The sequence below is a fragment of the Salvelinus fontinalis genome, chromosome 4, assembly GCF_029448725.1.
Source record: "Salvelinus fontinalis isolate EN_2023a chromosome 4, ASM2944872v1, whole genome shotgun sequence".
In the NCBI taxonomy this organism is placed as follows: domain Eukaryota; kingdom Metazoa; phylum Chordata; class Actinopteri; order Salmoniformes; family Salmonidae; genus Salvelinus; species Salvelinus fontinalis.
The window spans coordinates 84,359,957-84,382,073 of NC_074668.1; the positions used below are offsets into that span (position 1 = coordinate 84,359,957).

The 22,117-nt window shown below is 41.8% G+C and overlaps 1 protein-coding gene across 1 annotated transcript in view; it reads left to right on the forward strand.

Moving 5' to 3' along the window:
- LOC129854542 (neuronal acetylcholine receptor subunit alpha-7-like) overlaps nucleotides 1-21,352 on the forward strand; it is a 36,473-nt gene extending 15,121 nt beyond the window's left edge. The window contains exons 6-10 of the mRNA XM_055921723.1: nucleotides 12,818-12,985; nucleotides 13,750-13,944; nucleotides 16,653-16,739; nucleotides 17,420-17,529; nucleotides 18,031-21,352. Coding sequence (XP_055777698.1) covers nucleotides 12,818-12,985; nucleotides 13,750-13,944; nucleotides 16,653-16,739; nucleotides 17,420-17,529; nucleotides 18,031-18,564 — 1,094 coding nt within the window. The 3' untranslated portion in view covers nucleotides 18,565-21,352. The remainder of the gene's footprint in view (nucleotides 1-12,817; nucleotides 12,986-13,749; nucleotides 13,945-16,652; nucleotides 16,740-17,419; nucleotides 17,530-18,030) is intronic.
- The last annotated feature ends 765 nt before the right edge of the window (nucleotides 21,353-22,117 follow it).

Genomic DNA, 22,117 nt, shown 5'->3' on the forward strand with positions numbered 1-22,117 from the left:
TGTTCCGTTGGTTCTGGGGTATAAGCTAGATGCCCTCAATCTCACCCAAATTATCATGGAACCTACCAGGTACAACCCCAAATCCGTAAACACGGGCACCCTCATAGATATCCTCCTGACCAACCTGCCCTCTAAATACACCTCTGCTATCTTCAACCAGGATCCCAGCGATCACTGCCTCATTGCCTGCGTCCGTAATGGGTCCGCGGTCAAACGACCTCCCCTCATCACTGTCAAACGCTTCCTAAAACACTTCAGCGAGCAGGCCTTTCTAATCGACCTGGCCCAGGTATCCTGGAAGGATATTGACCTCATTCCGTCAGTAAAGGATGCCTGGTTATTCTTTAAATGTGCTTTCCTCACCATCTTAAATAAGCATGCCCCATTCAAAAGATGTAGAACCAGAAACAGATATAGCCCTTGGTTCACTCCAGACCTGAATGCCCTTGACCAGCACACAAACATCCTGCTCCGTACTGCATTAGCATCAAATAGCCTCCGCGATATGCAACTTTTCAGGGAAGTTAGGAACCAATATACACAGGCAGTTAGGAAAGCAAAGGCTAGCTTTTTCAAACAGAAATGTGCATCCTGTAACACAAACTCCAAAAAGTTCTGGGACACTGTAAAGTCCATGGAGAATAAGAGCACCTCCTCCCAGCTGCCCACTGCACTAAGGCTAGGAAACACTGTCACCACCGAAAAATCCACGATAAATGAGAAATTCAATAAGCATTTTTCTACGGCTGGCCATGCTTTCCACCTGGCTCCCCCTACCCCGGTCAACAGCCCTGCACCCCCCACTGCAACTTGCCCAAGCCTCCCCCATTTCTCTTTCACCCAAATCCAAATAGCTGATGTTCTGAAACAGCTGCAAGTTCTGGACCCCTACAAATCAGCAGGTCTAGACAATCTGGACCCTCTCTTTCTAAAATTATCCGCCGCAATTGTTGCAACCCCTATTACTAGCCTGTTCAACCTCTCTTTTGTATCGTCTGAGATCCCCAAAGATTGGAAAGCTGCTGCGGTCATCCCCTCTTCAAAGGGGGAGACACTCTAGACCCAAACTGTTACAGACCTATATCTATCCTACCCTGCCATTCTAAGGTCTTCAAAAGCCAAGTTAACAAACAGATCACCGGCCATTTTGAATCCCACCGTACCTTTTCCGCTATGCAATCTGGTTTCCGAGCTGGTCATGGGTGCACCTCAGTCACGCTCAAGGTCCTAAATGATATCATAACCGCCATCGATAAAAGACAATACTGTGCAGCTGTATTCATCGACCTGGCCAAGGCTTTCGACTCTGTCAATCACCGCATTCTTATCGGCAGACTCAACAGTCTTGGTTTCTCAAATGACTGCCTCGCCTGGTTCACCAACTACTTCTCAGACAGAGTTCAGTGTGTCAAATTGGAGGGCCTGTTGTCCGGACCTCTGGCAGTCTCTATGGGGGTGCCACAGGGTTCAATTCGAGAGCCGACTCTCTTCTCTGTATACATCAATGATGTCGCTCTTGCTGCTGGTGATTCTCTGATCCACCTCTACACAGACGACACCATTCTGTATACTTCTGGCCCTTCTTAGGACACTGTGTTAACTAACATCCAGACGAGCTTCAATGCCATACAACTTTCCTTCCGTGGCCTCCAACTGCTCTTAAATGCAAGTAAAACTAATTCAATGCTCTTCAACCGATCGCTGCCCGCACCTGCCCGCCCATCGAGCATCACTACTCTGGACGGTTCTGACTTAGAATATGTGGACAACTACAAATACCTAGGTGTCTGGTTAGACTGTAAACTCTCCTTCCAGTACCTCTACTTGCACATTCATCTTCTGCACATCTATCACTCCAGTGTTTAATTTCTAAATTGTAATTATTTCGCCACTATGGCCTATTTATTGCCTTACCTCAAAATCTTACTTAATTTGCACACCCTGTATATAGACTTTTTTATTGTGTTATTGCATGGACGTTTGTTTATTCCATGTGTAACTCTGTGTTGTTGTTTGTGTTGCACTGCTTTGCTTTATCTTGGTCAGGTTGCAGTTGTAAATGAGAACTTGTTCTCAACTGGCCTACCTGGTTAAATGAAGGTGAAACAGAAATATAAATATAAAGTTTCCCCTAGGTACAGTGGCTTGCGAAAGTACTCACCCCCCTTGTTTTTTTTACCTATTTTGTTGCCTTACAACCTGGTATTAAAATAGACTTTGGGGGGGGAGGGGTTGTATCATTTGATTTACACAACATGCCTACCACTTTGAAGATTTTTTATTGTGAAACAAACAAGAAGACAAAGAAACGGAAAACTTGAGCGTGCATAACTATTCATCCCCCCAAGTCAATACTTTGTAGAGCCACCTTTTGTAGCAATTACAGCTGCAAGTCTCTTGGGGTATGTCTCTATAAGCTTGGCACATCTAGCCACTGAGATTTTTGCCCATTCTTCAAGGCAAAACTGCTCCAGCTCCTTCAAGTTGGATGGGTTCCCCTGGTGTACAGCAATCTTTAAGTCATACCACAGATTCTCAATTAGATTGAGTTCTGGGATTTGACTAGGCCATTCCAAGACATTTAAATGTTTCCCCTTAAACCACTCGAGTGTTGCTTTTGCAGTATGCTTATGGTCATTGTCCTGCTGGAATGTGAACCTCTATCCTAGTCTCAAATCTCTAGAAGACTGAAACAGATTTCCCTCAAGAATTTCCCTGTATTTAGCGCCGTCCATCATTCCTTCAATTCTGACCAGTTTCCCAGTCCCTGCCGATGAAAAACATCCCCACAGCATGATGCTGCTACCACCGTGCTTCACTGTGGGGATGGTGTTCTCGGGGGGATGAGAGGTGTTGGGTTTGCGCCAGACATAGCGTTTTCCTTGATGGCAATTTTAGTTTCATCTGACCAGAGTACCTTCTTCCATATGTTTGGGGAGTCTCCCACATGCCTAATGGCGAACACCAAACGTGATTGCTTATTTTTTTATTTAAGCAATGGCTTTTTTCTGGCCACTCTAACGTAAAGCCCAGCTCTGTGGAGTGTACGGCTTAAAGTGGTCCTATGGACAGAAAGTCCAATCTCCGCTGTGGAGCTTTGCAGATCCTTCAGGGTTATCTTTGGTCTCTTTGTTGCCTCTCTGATTAATGCCCTCCTTGCCTGGTCCATGAGTTTTGGTGGGCGGCCCTCTCTTGGCAGGTTTGTTGTGGTGCCATATTCTTTCAATTTTTTAATAATGGATTTAATAGTGCTCCGTGGGATGTTCAACATTTCTGATATTTTTTATAACCCAACCCTGATCTGTACTTCTCCACAACTTTGTCCCTGACATGTTTGGATAGCTCCTTGGTCTTCATGGTGCCGCTTTCTAGGTGATGTCCCTTGCTTAGTGGTGTTGCAGACTCTGGGGCCTTTCAGAACAGGTGTATATATACTGAGATCATGTGACACTTAGATTGCACACAGGTTTACTTTATTTAACTAATTGCGTGACTTCTGAAGGTAATTGGTTGCACCAGATCTTTTCGTATTTATTTATTTATTTATTTATTTTCATTTCACTTCGGCAATTTGGACTATTTTGTGTATGTCCATTACATTAAATCCAAATAAAAATCTATTTAAATTACATGTTTTGCAACAAAATAGGAAAAATGCCAAGGGGAGTGAATACTTTTGCAAGCAACTGTACATATCCAGGATCAGCTTCCCCTCCCCCAATCATAACCTTAACCATTAACTTCACTCTACTCCTGGAAAGAAAGTGTACCCAAACGCACTTTAGCCCAGCTTGACAACATGTATTGACCTGTTGAATTATTCTGGGGTAAGGAAGGATTTTTGCATTCACTCTACTTGTTTCAGTTACCTTGAGTTAATGTCAGGTTTCAGGGAAGATGACGCCACAGTGAGGCTAGTCTTGCTTGGACTATCTGACCTCCACTGCACAAGCCAAATGCACAGTCAGTCATTAGATCAATATCGCGGTAGGAAGGATGTTTTGGCTTTCAAAGCACTTTATTTATTGTTTCGTCTAACATCCCAGAACCATAATCCAATTTCATCTTTGATATCAGATGATTCTGAAAGCTCTACCACTATGTTCAATTGACCATCTGTTCTTTAAAGGGGGAATCTGCAGTAGCTACATCCATTTTTGGATTTATGAAATAAATGTACCTATTGATTATTTAAGAATATAACTTATAAATGCCCCATGAGCTTAGTTCAACTGTCGTACCCCATTGTAACCCAAAATATACGTTTGTTTTATTCCAATGTTTGTAAATAAACACTCTATAGCCTCAAAACATGGTTTAAACTATAATTTTGATATCATGGCTGGTCAGTCCTTGCATCTATAGCTCTGTATATGAATTTGAGTGGTTGCATTTCTCTAGCCCCATCCCTCAGCTTTTTAGTGAAACAGTGGCAGGGAGTTTGCTTTGTTATCGTTTCCACTGCTGATTGCTGCTTTTAAAGATGTGTCCAGATATGACAATAAACCATTCTCAACATTTAACCCAGCGTGAGAAAGAAATGCAATTGATTGTGGTTGAGTGGGATTTTTCTACAGTACTTATACTGTAAGTGAAATGAACCCAGTTAACCCAATCTAATATTTTTGGACATTTGATATCCGCACTAAGCAGATTTAGCACCATTCTGTCAGTAGAGAAATATTACTTTGAAATACATGTCTTTGTATTATCACAAAATACACTACTTAAATGTTGCCCTATTATTATCTGTCCATTTCTACACTTCTGGGGGCCTGAAATTGGTGCAGAATAATAATAGTAAGAAGAATTACGAAGAAGAAGAGGAAGAAGATAATTAGAATACTGTGTCTTTCATTCCAACCAATACAAGACCACTCCAGTTTTAGCCCCACTTCACTGCAGATTAAATCAATTTATTTGTTACTTTTCTAGCTTGTCCATGTTTTTTTTTCTCCCACCCAAGAGACCCGACAATCCTCCTGTAACTTCCCTTCAGTCAATCAGGATGCAGGTCATCATGGTACGTCCCAAACAGCACCCTATTCCCTATGTAGTTCACATGCACTACTTTTGACTAAGCCAACATCACATGTAGGGAATCGGGTGCCATTCGAGACACAGCCACAGTCCCTGAAGATATCAAAGAGAACAGTAGGTGGTAGAATCTTCTCATATAGAATTGCAACATTCTACCAAGGAGCTGTGGGTGTGAAAACACAATGTTAAAGGGCCGATGCAGATGTTTTTATCTCTATCAAATTATTTCTGGGTAACAATTAAGTAACTTACTGTGATAGTTTTCAATTAAACTGGTCAAAAAGAAACAAAAATGGCTTCTCAAGCAAGATTTCTCAAGCAAGAATTCAGCTAGGACTGTCTGGTAGTGGTCTGAGTGGGGAGGGGACAACTGAAAACTAGCTGTTATTGGCAGAGAGGTTTGGAACTCTCTTTCTTATTGGTCTATTAACTAATTCACTGCCTGGTGATGTCACCAGGCAGGCCAAAACTCCATAACACCAAAACAGGCTGAAATGTATTTTTAAACAGCTCTTCTGAAAACAACTGGGCATTATCATAATTTTCACAATTTCACAGTATTATTCCAACCTCATAGTGTGGAAATATATATAAAACACAGGAAATCACGTTTTTGACTGCACTGGGCCTTTAAACTACCTTTTTAACTGTGGTTGGGTGCGGAGTAGATTTTTTTCAGTTGCTACAATCTTCAACACTGTCATTCTTATTTTGTCTTCAGACAACACAATAAGTACAAGTATTTTTTAGTTTCTGTTTTACTTTGGCCGACAGTCTGATTCCCTAACAAACTAGTTTTATTAGTTAGATTACTTCGTATCCATCGAGTGTTTCCTCCATTGCATTGACGTTAATTTGTGATGTGTTTCAAATGCATTCTACATTTTAATTCCACATCAGTGCTGCTTGGTTCATAAGATTGGCTCTGTTCATTCTGTAGAATAACATGTGTAGGAATGAGATTGGCTCTGTTCATTCTGTATAATAACATGTGTAGGATTGAGATTGGCTCTGTTCATTCTGTATAATAACATGTGTACGATTGAGATTGGCTCTGTTCATTCTGTAGAATAACATGTGTAGGATTGAGATTTGTTCACCCTGCTTTTGTCAGAGGCCTGGGAAGTGGGAAGATACTGTAGTGTAAGTGAAGTCTGACCAAGCCCTTAATATACTGTAGTGTAGGCAGAGCCGGTCCTGTCCCCCCTGGGGCCCTAATCAACATTCTGCTAAGGGGCCCTCCTACCTGACCCGTGAGAACATGTAAACCATTTACCATTGCCACACAGTCACACCTGACACCTCAGTGCTCCCACTACAATCCTCCCTGCTTTAAATCAGTTTGCTCCATCTGTTGGTCTAAGAATAAGTAGACCTATACAGAACAGACTGAGGTATAAACAAGCACTATTTATTTAATATAATATTTTCTATAGAATCTTAAGTGAATACTAACATTAACATTAATAAGAAATTGTAGAAAATAGAAAATATGGAAAATAACAAAATATAACACTGAGCTTTGGCTCTGCTGTTTGGTAATTAGTCCAGTCCTCACAATATTATACAATTAGCTTTGTCTATACAATGTAAGCATAAGCCTATAGGCTATGGCTGCAGCTATATGTCTCAAAATAGTCAAATTAAACCCACAGTTGAAGTCGAAGGTTTACATACACTTAGGTTGTAGTCATTAAAACTAGTTTTTCAACCACTCCACAAATTTCTTGGTAACAAACTATAGTTTTGGCAAGTCGGTTAGGACATCTACTTTGTGCATGACACAAGTCATTTTTCTAACATTTGTTTACAGACAGATTATTTCACAGATAATTCAATGTATCACAATTCCAGTGGGTCAGAAGTTTACATACACCAAGTTGACTGTGTCTTTAAACAGCTTGGAAAATTCCAGAAAACGATGGCATGGCTTTAGAAGCTTCTGATAGGCTAATTGACATAATTTGAGTCAATTTGAGGTGTACCTGTGGATGTATTTCAAGGCCTACCTTCAAACTCAGTGCCTCTTAGCTTGACATCATTTGAAAATCAAAAGAAATCAGCCAAGACCTCAGAAAAAAAATTGTGACCTCCACAAGCCTGATTCATCCTTGGGAGCAATTTCCAAATGCCTGAAGATATCACGTTCATCGGTATAAACAATAGTACGCAAGTATAAACACCATGGGACCGTGCAGCCGTCATACCGTTCAGGTTGGAGACTAGTTCTGTCTCCTAGAGATGAACGTACTTTGGTGCAAAAAGTGCAAATCAATCCCAGAACAACAACAAAGGACCTTGTGAAGATGCTGGAGGAAACAGGTACAAAAGTATCTATATCCACAGTAAAACGAGTCCTATATCGACATAACCTGAAAGGCCGCTCAGCAAAGAGAAGCCACTCCTCCAAAACTGCCATTAAAAAGCCAGACTAGGGATTGCAACTGCACATGGGGACAAAGATCGTACTTTTTGGAGAAATGTCCTCTGGTCTGATGAAACAAAAATAGAACTGTTTGGCCATATTGACCATCGTTATGTTTGGAGGAAAAAGGGGGAGGCTTGCAAGCCGAAGAACACCATCCCAACAGTGAAGCACGGGGGGTGGCAGCATCATGTTGTGGGGGTGCTTTGCTTCAGGAGGGACTGGTGCACTTCACAAAATAGATGGCATCATGAAGGAGGAAAATTATGTGGACATATTGAAGCAACATCTCAAGACATCCGTCAGGAAGTTAAAGCTTGGTCGCAAATGGGTCTTCAAAATGGACAATGACCCCAAGCATACTTCCAAAGTTGGCCCATCCAAAGGAATGGGCCAAAATTCACCCAACTTATTGTGGGAAGCTTGTGGAAGGCTACCCAAAACGTTTGACCCAAGTTAAACAATGCTACCAAATACTAATTGAGTGTATGTAAACTTCTGACCCACTGAGAATGTGATGAAAGAAATACAAGCTGAAATAAATCATTCTCTCTACTATCATTCTGACCTTTTAAATTCTTAAAACAAAATGGTGATCCTAACTGACCTAAGACAGGGGATTTTTACTAGGATTAAATGTCAGGAATTGTGAAAATTAAATGTATTTGGCTAAGGTGTATGTAAACTTCCGACTTCAACTGTATACAGCTATGTGATTAACTTTGGTTCCCTCTACAGCCTGGGCATTTTCATTATCATTCATGGGCACCAGTCTGTCTGGACTGTCTGGAAGATATTGAGAAAGTATGTCACATAGTTAGTTAAGAAGTCATTTACACAAATGCACCTCTGCTATACAATCTTAAATGTTACTAAGTGTGTAAACATTTGAATGTTTGAATTAAAATCTCACCATTGAAATATTCCTGTTCTGCACTTTCTTTAGGCAAAATCATCAATGATGTCATAATAGGACATGCGTTTCCCCACGTCATGATTTCTACTCATGATGGCCAGACCACTCAAACGTTCCTGTGACATGGAAGACCTCAGGTAGCTTTTGATGAGCTTTCATTTTGAAAAGGTTAGGACAGAGTTCCTCCAGGTTTTTCTCACAGAGAAAGGAAAGCAGCTCAAAGGCAGTCATCTTGTCTGATGGCAGATCAGGTCAATTCTGAATCTCGTGTGCCAGATCCATTCCACTGATGTCACAGTCATCTCTGAAGGTTAGAGTGTTTTCAACTTCCATGCAGTGAGCCTTTAAAGATGTACTGGACATCTGAGAGGCAGTGCTGAAGTTCAGCAATACTCCATATTTGGTTTTCACCTGGTTGAGTGTTTCAACTACTGTACTTCACCTGGGTCTGTGTTAGTACTGGCTGAGGCTGACTGTACTTCACCTGGGTCTGTGTTAGTACTGGCTGAGGCTGACTGTACTTCACCTGGGTCTGTGTTAGTACTGGCTGAGGCTGCCTGTACTTCACCTGGGTCTGTGTTAGTACTGGCTGAGGCTGCCTGTACTATATCTGGGTCTGTGTTAGTACTGGCTGAGGCTGCCTGTACTTCACCTGGGTCTGTGTTAGTACTGGCTGAGGCTGCCTGTACTTTACCTGGGTCTGTGTTAGTACTGGCTGAGGATGCCTGTACTTCACCTGGGTCTGTTTTAGTACTGGCTGAAGCTGGCTGTACTGGGTCTGTTTTAGTACTTGCTGAAGCCAGATGTATTGGGTCTGTGTTAGTACTTGCTGAAGCTGCCAGTACTGGGTCTGTGTTAGTATTTGCTGAAGACGTCTGTACTGGGTCTGTGTTAGTGCTGGCTGAAGACGTCTGTACTGGGTCTGTGTTAGTATTTGCCGAAGACGGCTGTACTGGGTCTGTGTTAGTGCTGGCTGAAGACGTCTGTACTGGGTCTGTGTTAGTATTTGCTGAAGACGTCTGTACTGGGTCTGTGTTAGTGCTGGCTGAAGACGTCTGTACTGGGTCTGTGTTAGTGCTGGCTGAAGCTGGCTGTACTGGGTCTGTGTTAGTACTTGCTGAAGCTGCCAGTACTGGGTCTGTGTTAGTATTTGCTGAAGCTGGCTGTACTGGGTCTGTGTTAGTATTTGCTGAAGCTGGATGTACTGGGTCTGTGTTAGTATTTGCTGAAGCTGGCTGTACTGGGTCTGTGTTAGTATTTGCTGAAGCTGGCTGTACTGGGTCTGTGTTAGTATTTGCTGAAGCTGGCTGTACTGGGTCTGTGTTAGTACTGGCTGAGGCTGGATGTACTGGGTCTGTGTTAGTACTGTCTGAGGCTGGATGTACTGGGTCTGTGTTAGTATTGTCTGAGGCTGGATGTACTGGGTCTGTGTTAGTACTGTCTGAGGCTGGATGTACTGGGTCTGTGTTAGATCTGGCTGAGGCTGGATGTGGATCAACTGAGTCTGTGTTTGTACGGGCTGATGATCCAGCATCTCCTCTACTGACAAACTTAAGCACAGCACCTGTAAATTATAGATAACAATACTATTTTATCAGCTGCATCAGGCCCATTCCAACTGGCTCCCCCAGATTTCCTTTTATACATTTTCAAGTATAAAATACTATTTATACTATGGCTTGGCTGAATACTTGATGGTTATTGATTACTGTTCCCGCAATTCACTCACATGGTGTTTTTTTCCCGCTCTTTTCGTGACCAGAAGGATAGTTCTGCTTCATCCTCTCATCGAAGTTGTTATCATTGACACAAGGGGGAGGCGGGGCCCTTGCGTAATTTGTGGGGCCCTACGCAACTTGCGTAGTGAGCGTATAGGGCCGCCCGGCTCTGAGTGTAGGTTCTGTCTGACCAAGCCCTTAATATACTGTAGAGTAGGTGCTGTCTGACCAAGCCCCGTAATATACTGTAGAGTAGGTGCTGTCTGACCAAGCTCCTTAATATACTGTAGTGTAGGTGCTGTCTGACCAAGCCCCTTAATATACTGTAGAGTAGGTGCTGTCTGACCAAGCCCCGTAATATACTGTAGAGTAGGTGCTGTCTGACCAAGCCCCTTAATATACTGTAGAGTAGGTGCTGTCTGACCAAGCCCCGTAATATACTGTAGAGTAGGTGCTGTCTGACCAAGCTCCTTAATATACTATAGTGTAGGTGCTGTCTGACCAAGCTCCTTAATATACTGTAGTGTAGGTGCTGTCTGACCAAGCCCTTAATATACTCTAGAGTAGGTGCTGTCTGACCAAGCCCCTTAATATACTGTAGAGTAGGTGCTGTCTGACCAAGCCCCGTAATATACTGTAGAGTAGGTGTTGTCTGACCAAGCCCTTAATATACTGTAGAGTAGGTGCTGTCTGACCAAGCCCCTTAATATACTGTAGAGTAGGTGCTGTCTGACCAAGCCCCGTAATATACTGTAGAGTAGGTGCTGTCTGACCAAGCCCCGTAATATACTGTAGAGTAGGTGCTGTCTGACCAAGCCCTTACTGAACCAGAACTATCAAGACACACAGCGTCAAAAGAGCCATGACACTGGCTTATCAACTCCGCTCCTCCAAAACACACAGACAGACAGACAGACAGACAGACAGACAGACAGACGTTTACCACGTGAGTACGTCCTCATCCTGTCAGTGTGGGTGATTACTGTTCTGTTCCCTCTTACTTTTCCCTTACTGGAAGACAACACTGGGTGTCTGTACCTCAGCATCCAAATCAATATGGCTGGAAATAGCCCATTACTAGATGTCCTCTGAATTGATAGTGGCGTTGTGGACAAATTGCTTCCTAACTTTTCAAAATGAACACTTGTTCAATCAGACAAACCATTATGGCACAAAGCTTTATCAATGCTTTATCACTCGGGTAAGACCACAATGGTTGAGCAGTATGAGTGAAGAGGCAGGCAGAAACGGTGTAGAGAAGATCAGTGTTCAGAACCAAATTACATTTTCGGGCATTTGTCTTTGTGGGCCGGTCTCCATTGCATGTAAATGGAAAACCATTTTGCACTGCCTTCTCTTTTATGGCCTTTGTCTCCCACCAGAGAGTTATCTCCTTATCCTCTAATAGTTTTCTTCAATAAAGATGAAGATGTTTTATGCCTGTCTTTCTCATGATGTATTACTGGGCACTCATTCCTATTTTTCTGATTTGAGTTCTCTGTTGTGGTGTATAGGACTGTCTTTACTGTTGTTGTGGTGTATAGGACTGTCTTTACTGTTGTTGTGGTGTATAGGACTGTTGTTGTGGTATATAGGACTGTCTTTACTGTTGTTGTGGTGTATAGGACTGTCTTTACTGTTGTTGTGGTGTATAGGACTGTCTTTACTGTTGTTGTTGTGTATATGACTGTCTTTACTGTTGTTGTGGTGTATGGGACTGTCTTTACTGTTGTTGTGGTGTATAGGACTGTTGTTGTGGTGTATAGGACTGTCTTTACTGTTGTTGTGATGTATGAGACTGTATTTACTGTTGTTGTGGTGTATGGGACTGTCTTTACTGTTGTTGTGGTGTATGGGACTGTCTTTACTGTTGTTGTGGTGTATAGGACTGTCTTTACTGTTGTTGCGGTGTATAGGACTGTATTTACTGTTATTGTGGTGTATACAGTAAGACTGTCTTTACTGTTGTTGTGGTGTATAGGACTGTTGTGGTGTATAGGATTGTCTTTACTGTTGTTGTGGTGTATAGGACTGTATTTACTGTTGTTGTGGTGTATAGGACTGTTGTTTACTGTTGTGGTGTATAGGACTGTATTTACTGTTGTTGTGGTGTATACAGTAAGACTGTCTTTACTGTTGTTGTGGTGTATAGGACTGTCTTTACTGTTGTTGTGGTGTATAGGACTATCTTTACTGTTGTTGTGGTGTATAGGACTGTTGTTTACTGTTGTGGTGTATAGATTGTTGTTGTGGTGTATAGGACTGTTGTTTACTGTTGTTGTGGTGTATAGGACTGTCTTTACTGTTGTTGTGGTGTATAGGACTGTCTTTACTGTTGTTGTGGTGTATAGGACTGTCTTTACTGTTGATATGGTGTATAGGACTGTTGTTGTGGTGTATATGACTGTTGTGGTGTATAGGATTGTCTTTACTGTTGTTGTGGTGTATATGACTCTGTATTTACTGTTGATGTGGTGTATAGGACTGTTGTTGTGGTGTATAGGACTGTTGTGGTGTATAGGACTGTCTTCACTGTTGGTGTGGTGTATAGGACTCTGTCTTTCATATCTTTATACCCTCTGAAAATGATCTCTCTAGCTCCAACTTTTGTTTCTCCCTCTCTCTCTCTCTCTCTCTCTCTCTCCAACCCTCCCATTTATCTCCCTCTCTTTCTCTCCTCATGTTTCTCTCCTCTCTCCTCTTCATGTTCCAACACAGGCATCTTCAAGAGCACCTGCTACATCGATGTGCGCTGGTTTCCCTTTGATCTCCAGAGGTGTGACCTGAAATTTGGCTCTTGGACCTATGGGGGCTGGTCTCTGGACCTACAGATGATTGAGGCAGATATCACAGGTTACATCCCCAATGGAGAGTGGGACCTAGTGGGTAAGAGTTAGTGGCTGGCCAGTATTGGACAAGATATTGTCACCACAAACCTGGGTTCTGATGGCAAGGTTGTTTGGAAGACTGTGCTGCCAGTCCTGTATGGGCCATATACCGATATTCTTCTTACAGTATGTATTTTGGATAAAAGTATCTAAATTACAATATTACATAAAATTATTACAATAACTGTTTTGAACAAGCATGGAAGTTTGGGAAAACTCGCAAATACCCAGACTATTATTTTTAAATTTTGAGTTTAACTTTCAAACTCGATGGTCAAACTATAAAAGCTAGATCCTGTATGTATGATTGATCACATTTAAATAAAATAGGAGAATTCATTTTAAAGGCTTTTCCTCAGCATTACAGATCTTTAGTGAAATTGGATTCGACGGAATCCCTGGCAAATTGACTAATGTATTTCCAAGAGAGGGCTTCTTATGAAATGCCATCCCAGTGCTGGCAGCCAGTGGTAGGCTTTACTCCTTTGAATATAGTTTTTCTTGCATGTTGGACTGCCTATAAAGAAAAATGGCAGACACTATTACTGTAATGGGGAACTGATGAAAACTAACAGGACCATTTGATTCAGGGTCAAACTCCCAACATCCTTAACTTACAAAAGTTTCCTTACTGTGAAACACCATTAATTTGCCTGGGGAAAGAATACAGCCATTAATGCAAATCATTTCAGTACAGCCCAAATTGAGTCCTCAAACTGTAATTGACTTCCTATATTGTTGTCTTCCTGGTGTATGATACAGAGGTGCCGGGGCGCAGAAACGAGCGCTTCTACGACTGTTGTAAGGAGCCTTACCCTGACGTAACCTTTACTGTGGTGATGCGTAGACGTACCCTCTACTATGGCCTCAACCTCCTCATCCCATGTGTTCTCATCTCCACCTTGGCCCTGCTCGTCTTCCTGCTGCCTGCAGACTCTGGGGAGAAGATATCACTGGGTCAGCTCCGTGGGTGGGTGGGTTGGTGGGTGGGTGGGTCAGCTCCGTGGGTGGGTGGGTGGGTGGGTGGGTGGGTCAGCTCCGTGGGTTGGTGTGTGGGTGGGTGGGTATTGGATGGATGGATGGTTGGGTGGATTACTACTATTGGACATGAAACATAAATAGGTTATTAAATCAACAACTGTAACTAGGGGTGTGGGGTTGTCATCTAAGGAGTTCTCATTGTGACAAATTCTAAAATGAATGTACAAACATCATGATATTCATTGATGTCAATGGGAGATTTGTGTGGCAATTAAGCGTATATTTCAAGCTAGGATCAACCTACATGCCAGGCAAGACACCCTATACTTCTCACAAGGTAATGCATTATTATTATTATGAGTTTATAACTCAGTATTCACTCAATCCACACTGAGGGAAACCAGCCACTGGAAAAAATATTCATGAAAAGCTCCAGCAGTTGGTCATCAAGCAAATTCTTATGCACCTCTCAGAAGTCAGGCTTCAGTCTCCAGATTACTCTGATTTATCATTCAGTGCTACGAGAATCATATTGAAAATCCCATTTCCATCTCTCAGATCCTGGCTGAGTGCTGACTGTTGGCTTCGAGCTGTATAAGGCATCAAGGCATGCCGGGCGATTTATGTATGTCTACACGTCTCGTTGGAAAGATTAGGATCCTGCAATAGAGATGGTTTCCTTAATTAACCCAGTGTTTCTCCAAAAGAGCTGTGTGTGTGGCAGCTGTTTGGATGTCTAGAGGGGTGACGGGGAAAGCAGGAAATGTGTTTGATGTCGTCAGTCAAACTTCAAACGAAGAAGAAAAACATCTTGCTGTAATGTATATGATTTAATGCTGCCGTGTTGTTTTTAGTACAGTATTTACACACTATGCAACATGAAAGATTTATGAATCAAACTTAGTTACAAAACATTACAAAACACCATCTGCCTTTATGATCAAGACTTACTGTATCAACCAACCAACACCATTATCTGTCAGCCTTTTTAGAAGTGATCAATGCACAACGGAAGACGTATTCAGCTTCAGTTCCTTCTGAGGAAACTGCCGTGGCTGACTTGAACAGAGACAGGGACTGTTGATCAGGGGAAAGAGAGACATGAATATCCAGGCAGGGTCAACACTGCTGTTGTCTTTATGGTCCTTGGGTGTGCAGTGAACACACCTGCCAACAATTTCTTGTGTCTCAAATGGAACCCTATTCCCTTAATGGTGCACTCCTTTTGACCAGAGCCCTATGGGTAAAAGGGTTCTATTTGGGACATAACTGACATCCCTGACAGTGAGTCACAGGTCAAGCCTCTACGATCAATAGCTGTCGGAAATTAAATCAGCGAGCTGTCTGCTCAGTTTAAGTCTTATTTTAGACATGCCTGGCAGATTTTTATTTAGAGAGGAGAATTGTGCTTCAATCTGAGAACGCATCGAGTGAGTCACGGCCGTTTATAATTATATTTCTACTGTCTTTTGTTTTTTGTCTTATTTGTTTTATTTTCTTAGTACAGACATGCTCAGACTCTGGGCGGATTCGATGGAGATATTTTCAACATTTCCCTTTTGTAATGTGTCAATTGATAACCTATATGCCATTCAGCAGATGCTTTCTCATCCAAAGCGATTTACAGTCATGCGTACATAGATGGTTTACGAATGGGTGGTGCCGAGAATCAAACCCAATATAATATCCTTGTGTTGCAAGCGCCATGGTCTACTAACTGAGCTGGAGAGGACTGTGTTCTACTAACTGAGCTGCAGAGGACCTACTGAGGATATATGGCTACTATTTGTCTAAGATTGAAATAATTTAGCTACCAAGCACCTTATTTACTGAGTTGTTACCTGGCTGGCAGTTTGTTACCTGGCTGACAAGTTTGACATTTGGGAAAAGTAGCTGTTGCTATGGTTATTGTCAGGAACACACAGAAGAGAAGTTCCTAGCGAGTGGAAGGTGAGCCAGTGTGCTTTGAGATACCCAGGAATTGACACCTAATCACTTAAAGATATTCAGCCCCCTTCTATGTCTGGAATTCAGTGGCTTAGAGACCCAGCCAGCTCATTAGCAAGCTTCAAGGGGGATTGTCTTAAATCTCCACCCACAGGTGTTTGATGTTTCCACATTTCCACTCGAACCCTGTAAGCCTCAAGGCAGTATGATGATGAACCACAATAGTAGATGTTGCTATTTCAGGTCCCTCTGTCATTGTAGACTAAAACCCAGTGAAGCAGCACTGGATTCTGAAAAAAGCAGGAAACGGAAGACTGTGTAAATTAGCATAATAATAAAACAGAATAGTGTTTGATTACATGGATGGGATTAACAATAGAACTGAGCACAGTGAAATGCAGAAACACAATGCCACTCAATATACCTTGGTGAAATCCAGTTCAACCCATTGGGTACACAGGGATATTATGCTGCAATGTGACACAATACAGCAGATGATTCCACCGGAATAAATTATAGATTGGTATTCATAACAAGTCATTTTGTTAAAAAAACAACGACTCAGAAATGTGCAAAATAATGGTAGGCCTATGTGTAAAATGGTGTTTATTAAAATGTGTACTGTCTGATTAAAATAATTTTAAGGATTATTTTACATTCCAAAATAACCATACTGTTAATCACACAGACTACATTAACCCCTTCCTGAGTGCTAACTAATTTACGTTTGGTTCCAGGGATAACAGTGCTGCTCTCACTGACCGTCTTCATGTTGCTGGTTGCAGAGATCATGCCTGCAACCTCTGACTCAGTACCTCTAATCGGTAAGATTGTCTATTTTTAAATTGGAAATTACAATTGTAATGGCTGCCATTTTGAAAAGGCCAGCAGTATAATTTCATCATCTTCAGGAGAGGAAGAGCTATTGGAGGCTTGGAAGTGACTTAGTGTAAATTCCTAATCTCTGTATTTATCAAACTCAATTGTGTGGGGGGCTATTTCTCAACCAGAAAAATATTGATTCGGAAGAGTGACAAATGAGCACCCCTCATTGAGATAAAATGATGCCCATTTCAATAACTCCTGGTATGGGGAGTTCTGTCATTTAGCCACTAGTCCTCTGTCCACATTCATCTCTCTTCCTCTCCGTCCTCTCTCTCTCTCTCTCTCTCTCTCTCTCTCTCTCTCTCTCTCTCTCTCTCTCTCTCTCTCTCTCTCTCTCTCTCTCTCTCTCTCTCTCTCTGTCTCTGTCTCTGTCTCTGTCTCTGTCTCTGTCTCTGTCTCTGTCTCTCTCTCTGTCTCTCTCTCTGTCTCTCTCTCTGTCTCTCTCTCTGTCTCTGTCTCTCTCTCTCTGTCTCTGTCTCTCTCTCTCTGTCTCTGTCTGTCTCTCTCTCTGTCTCTGTCTGTCTCTCTCTCTGTCTCTGTCTCTGTCTCTGTCTCTGTCTCTGTCTCTGTCTCTGTCTCTGTCTCTGTCTCTGTCTCTGTGTGTGTGTATGTATTGTAGCTCAGTACTTTGCCACCACCATGGTCATTGTGGGTCTCTCTGTGATCGCTACGGTTCTGGTCTTACAATATCACCACCACGATCCTGATGGAAGCAAGATGCCTAAGTGGGTGAGTGTATTTTTACACAAACCCATAATCTGAAATTACAATGAAATCTTATTACTTACTCACTATTTCTACATCCGGACTCCCATTGTTGTGATTCTGCCAAAGAAAGCCTTTCAGTGGTAGAGTGCTTTATAATAGGTCTCAAAACCCTTTGCCTGGGAAGGGGGAAGTCATTCACTGACAATGTGTAGCACCAATCTGAGTGATGCCCAGCAGCCATTTTGTGCTAGAACATTGGCTATCATAGTGGAGGGCTGAGGAAGACATTTGGACAATTGGAAGCAGGGGAGGATTAGGCAGCCATGATAGCGTGAAGGGCCAGGGAACACTGTTGCCATGCGATTGTCACCACTGACCACTGAGTGTCAGAACACCTCATTCAAATGAATCATGCTGGTAGGATTTGAGTAAAAGTTTCATATTCTATCTCTTAGTATCTCCAGTCAGTACACTGCCGTGCACAGTAGATTCATTCTGGTTTTCCTTTCTGATTGTGTGAAGACTCGGGTGATTCTGCTCAACTGGTGCGCCTGGTTCCTGCGTATGAAGCGGCCCGGTGAGGACCGTGTACGCCCGGCCTGCCACAACAAGCATCCCCGTGGGAGCCTCACCAGCCTGGACCTGAACGCCAGCGCCTCAGCCCCCCACTCCACCAACGGCAACATGCTCTACATCGGCCTGGAGAGCATGCACTACGCTACAGCTGCCACCTCCCCCGACTCCGGGGTGCTGTGCGGCCGTCTGGTGTGTGGTGGGAGGGAGGACGAGGTGCTCTTGCCCACGCGGCCCACCTCTTCGGCGGGGAGCCTGGAGCCCGATCTGGCCAAGATCCTGGATGAGGTGCGCTACATCGCCAAGCGTTTCCGCGACCAAGATGAGGATGAGTTGGTGTGCAACGAGTGGAAGTTTGCGGCGTCAGTGATCGACCGTCTCTGTCTCATGGCCTTCTCTCTCTTCACCATCCTCTGCACCATCGGTATCCTCATGTCGGCACCTAACTTTGTGGAAGCCATTTCCAAAGACTTCTTTACCTGAGAGCTTGAAACGTTCACATGCAATACACTACATAGTTTTTGAAATCTTATGGAAAATCGTGTTGTATGTAACTGGCTTAAAGGAATCTAGGCCTTAGATGTTACAGCCAACCAACACAGAAGAGTTAATAGCCATGCCTTGAATAGCTTTATAAATACCAAGGCTACTTCAATTGAATCCAATGTGTTTTTGTCCACTTGAGTAATTGCTTATTGGCTACCCTTTATAACGTTTCAAACGTTTTCTCTTATGTGGTGTAAAGAAAAATTGATGGATACCTTTGGGTTCAAGGTTTCTGTCAAAGTTAGTGTGTAGTTTTCTGTGATTTGAAAATATCCATCACAAAAACACCTTTTTGAGTTTCAGCAACTTTATTGCATCATCATCATCATTATGTCTACAAGAACAAAACACAATACTCCATCAGCATTATGTTTGCACCTGTACATTTAAAAATAAATAAAACTAAAATTGATTGAATTGCCTTTTTGTTTATTTCCTGATCATTTCAATACGTCGTAGTGCTTGGGCTTATAAAGCATCCCTAGAAGATTTATAACAGGTGCAGCATATCCTCCATCAGCCTGGTCTCATAGACTAGACGTAACATAGTAAATATAATCAAATTAGTATATGTTATGTTTGGTATGGTTACATAAGACAGTGTCTTGGATTGACGTAAATAATAATATGAAATGCTCTAAGACCAGGTGGCCTCCATTCATGACATTCTCACTAAAGTGTTTGTTACCACTTGTTTTTTGTGATTTTTTAAAACAGTTTTACTGTAGATGCTGTTCATGGAATTTGAGGACTGATGATGTCAGTGTATACTCCCTCTCTAAAACACATGAATGGAATTGAACCTGTTTTGATTGAAGCGCCATCTTTTATTCTATTATCAAGTATCTGTGCCACATACAGTATGTTTTGTGGACTCTCACTAATAAATGTATTTTTCTAGATGTGAACTACAATGTATCTTGATTTAATTACAGTGTCATTATCATTTACTAAGTATGTGTAAAGTGGGATATTTACGCAGTATATTACAGTTAATATTGCTATACTTTCAGCACTTCAGTTCATCAATAAGAGCATACACTTTATTACAGTATCACCTACAGGGTAGCCTAGTGGTTAGAGCGTTGGACTAGTAACCGAAAGGTTGCAAGTTCAAATCCCCGAGCTAACAAGGTACAAATCTGTCGTTCTGCCCCTGAACAGGCAGTTAACCCACTGTTCCTAGGCCGTCATGGAAAATAAGAATTTGTTCTTAACTGACTTGCCTAGTTAAATAAAGGTAAAATAACATATAATGTCCATGTTGTCTTCAAACAGCAAGAGCAAACCTGATATGGTGATCCCTCAGAAATGTAGTCATTGCTTATATGGGTATTCAAGAGCAGAAATAATGATCAGTAAGATATACAATTTACTTTATAATGACTTGATCTCCCATTTTAGGCTAATATTACAATGTTATTATTATGAATAGATACAGCTGTTGGCAATCTACTTTTTGCAGTATATAGGATGGCAACATATAAGGCTGTTGTGTTATTTTCTATTGCAATCCATTTTAAGAATCAGACTAAGCATAATGATTCTGAAATAGAGCTCTTAAATGTCATTGTTTACAACATTGGGATGTCATTTGTAGCCAGCAGCACATTATTTATTACATATAAACCACCTTTGTCAGATAGTCAGTGCTTGACTTGGGCAGGAGCTCACCGGAGCTGAGGACCGGCACCTACATTTTTCTACTGTGGAGCTCCTGTTCCTCTTATAGAATATTATCTCAAAAGTACTGTGTAACTCCTGTTCCTCTTATAGAATATTATCTCAAAAGTACTGTGTAACTCCTGTTCTTCTTATAGAATATTATCTCAAAAGTACTGTGTAACTCCTGTTCCTCTTATAGAATATTATCTCAAAAATACTGTGTAGCTCCTGTTCCTCTTATAGAATATTATCTCAAAATTACTGTGGAGCTCCTGTTCCTCTTATAGAATATTATCTCAAAATTACTGTGGAGCTCCTGTTCCTCTTATAGAATATTATCTCAAAAGTATTGTGGAGATCCTGTTCCTCTAATAGAATATTAGCCTAAAAGTATTGTGGAGCTCTTGCACCTAAATATAAACAGTACAGGCACCCAACATTAGTACTGACACCTATTTCAGTCCAAGTCAAGCACGGCAGATAGTCAAGATTTCACTTGGAGCTCATTCAACAGAGCCATTATGCTACGAAGGAAACTAAGTGGATTGTGCTAAATATTCGCTGAGTGTGACAAACCACCGACACACATTTCTTAAATAAATCTTTGTTATCAAAAGAGCATTTGAGCACTGGATAATTTAATGCTGCAGTAATGGAAAGGCATATTCCACTTAGTATTTTGGCAACCCTTTCCATAATCATACTGGCAGTATAATGTTGAACAAACCAGACTTGAGGTACTGGAACTATGGCCCTGTCACGCCCTGACCTTAGTTCCTTTGTTATGTCTCTATTTTGGTTTGGTCAGGGCGTGAGTTGGGGTGGGCATTCTATGTTTTTGTTCTATGTTTTATATTTCTATGTGTTTGGCCAGTGTGGTTCTCAATCAGAGGCAGCTGTCTATCGTTGTCTCTGATTGAGAACCATACTTAGGTAGCCTCATCCCACCTGTGTTTTGTGGGTAGTTGTTTTCTGTTGTGTGTCTGCATCAGCCAGAACTGTTTTGGTCGTTATCTTTGTTATTTCAGTGTTCATTTAATAAATATGGACATGTACCACACTGCACCTTGGTCCTCTCCTTCCAACAGCTGTTACAGGCCCATAAAAGGCATTGTAAAGAGTATTTGGTATCTACTATATAACAATGACGTGCCTATAAAGTTTTATTCTCCCTGCAAGTACAATGATGAAGTTGAAATTTTGTCTATTGATTTCAGATTGAGGCCTAGGTGGGTCTACGACTGACAAACTTCTGAAAAAATCTTTCTGATTAGGGCATTTATATAGGCCTAGTTACTTACTCTATGAACATTTTTAACTACTGATTTTTTAAATTACATTTTGTGGCTATTTGATGTTCTACGGTTAACTCAAAATAGGGCTACTTAATGTTATCCCTCACTTCAAAGGCAGTTATAGTCAATGAACTAATCACTGATCATAATCTTGATGTGATTGGCCTGACAAACAGCTTAAGCATGATGAATTTACCGTGTTAAATGAGGCCTCACCTCCTGGTTACACTAGTGATCATATCCCCCTGTGCATCCTGGTTACACTAGTGACCATATCCCCCGTGCATCCCGCTAAAGTGGGTGCTGCTAACATTTACGATAGCAAATTTAAATTCACAAAAAAAAAAATGACGTTTTCGTCTTTTGAGCTTCTAGTCATGAAATCTATGCAGCCTACTTGTAACGCTCGTCGTTAGGCGAAAGAGAGGAGGACCAAGGTGCAGCGTGGTAAGTATCCATTTTAATAAGGATACTTGAACAAAGAACACTAAACCGACAAACGAACGAAGACAAAACAGTCCAGGAACAGG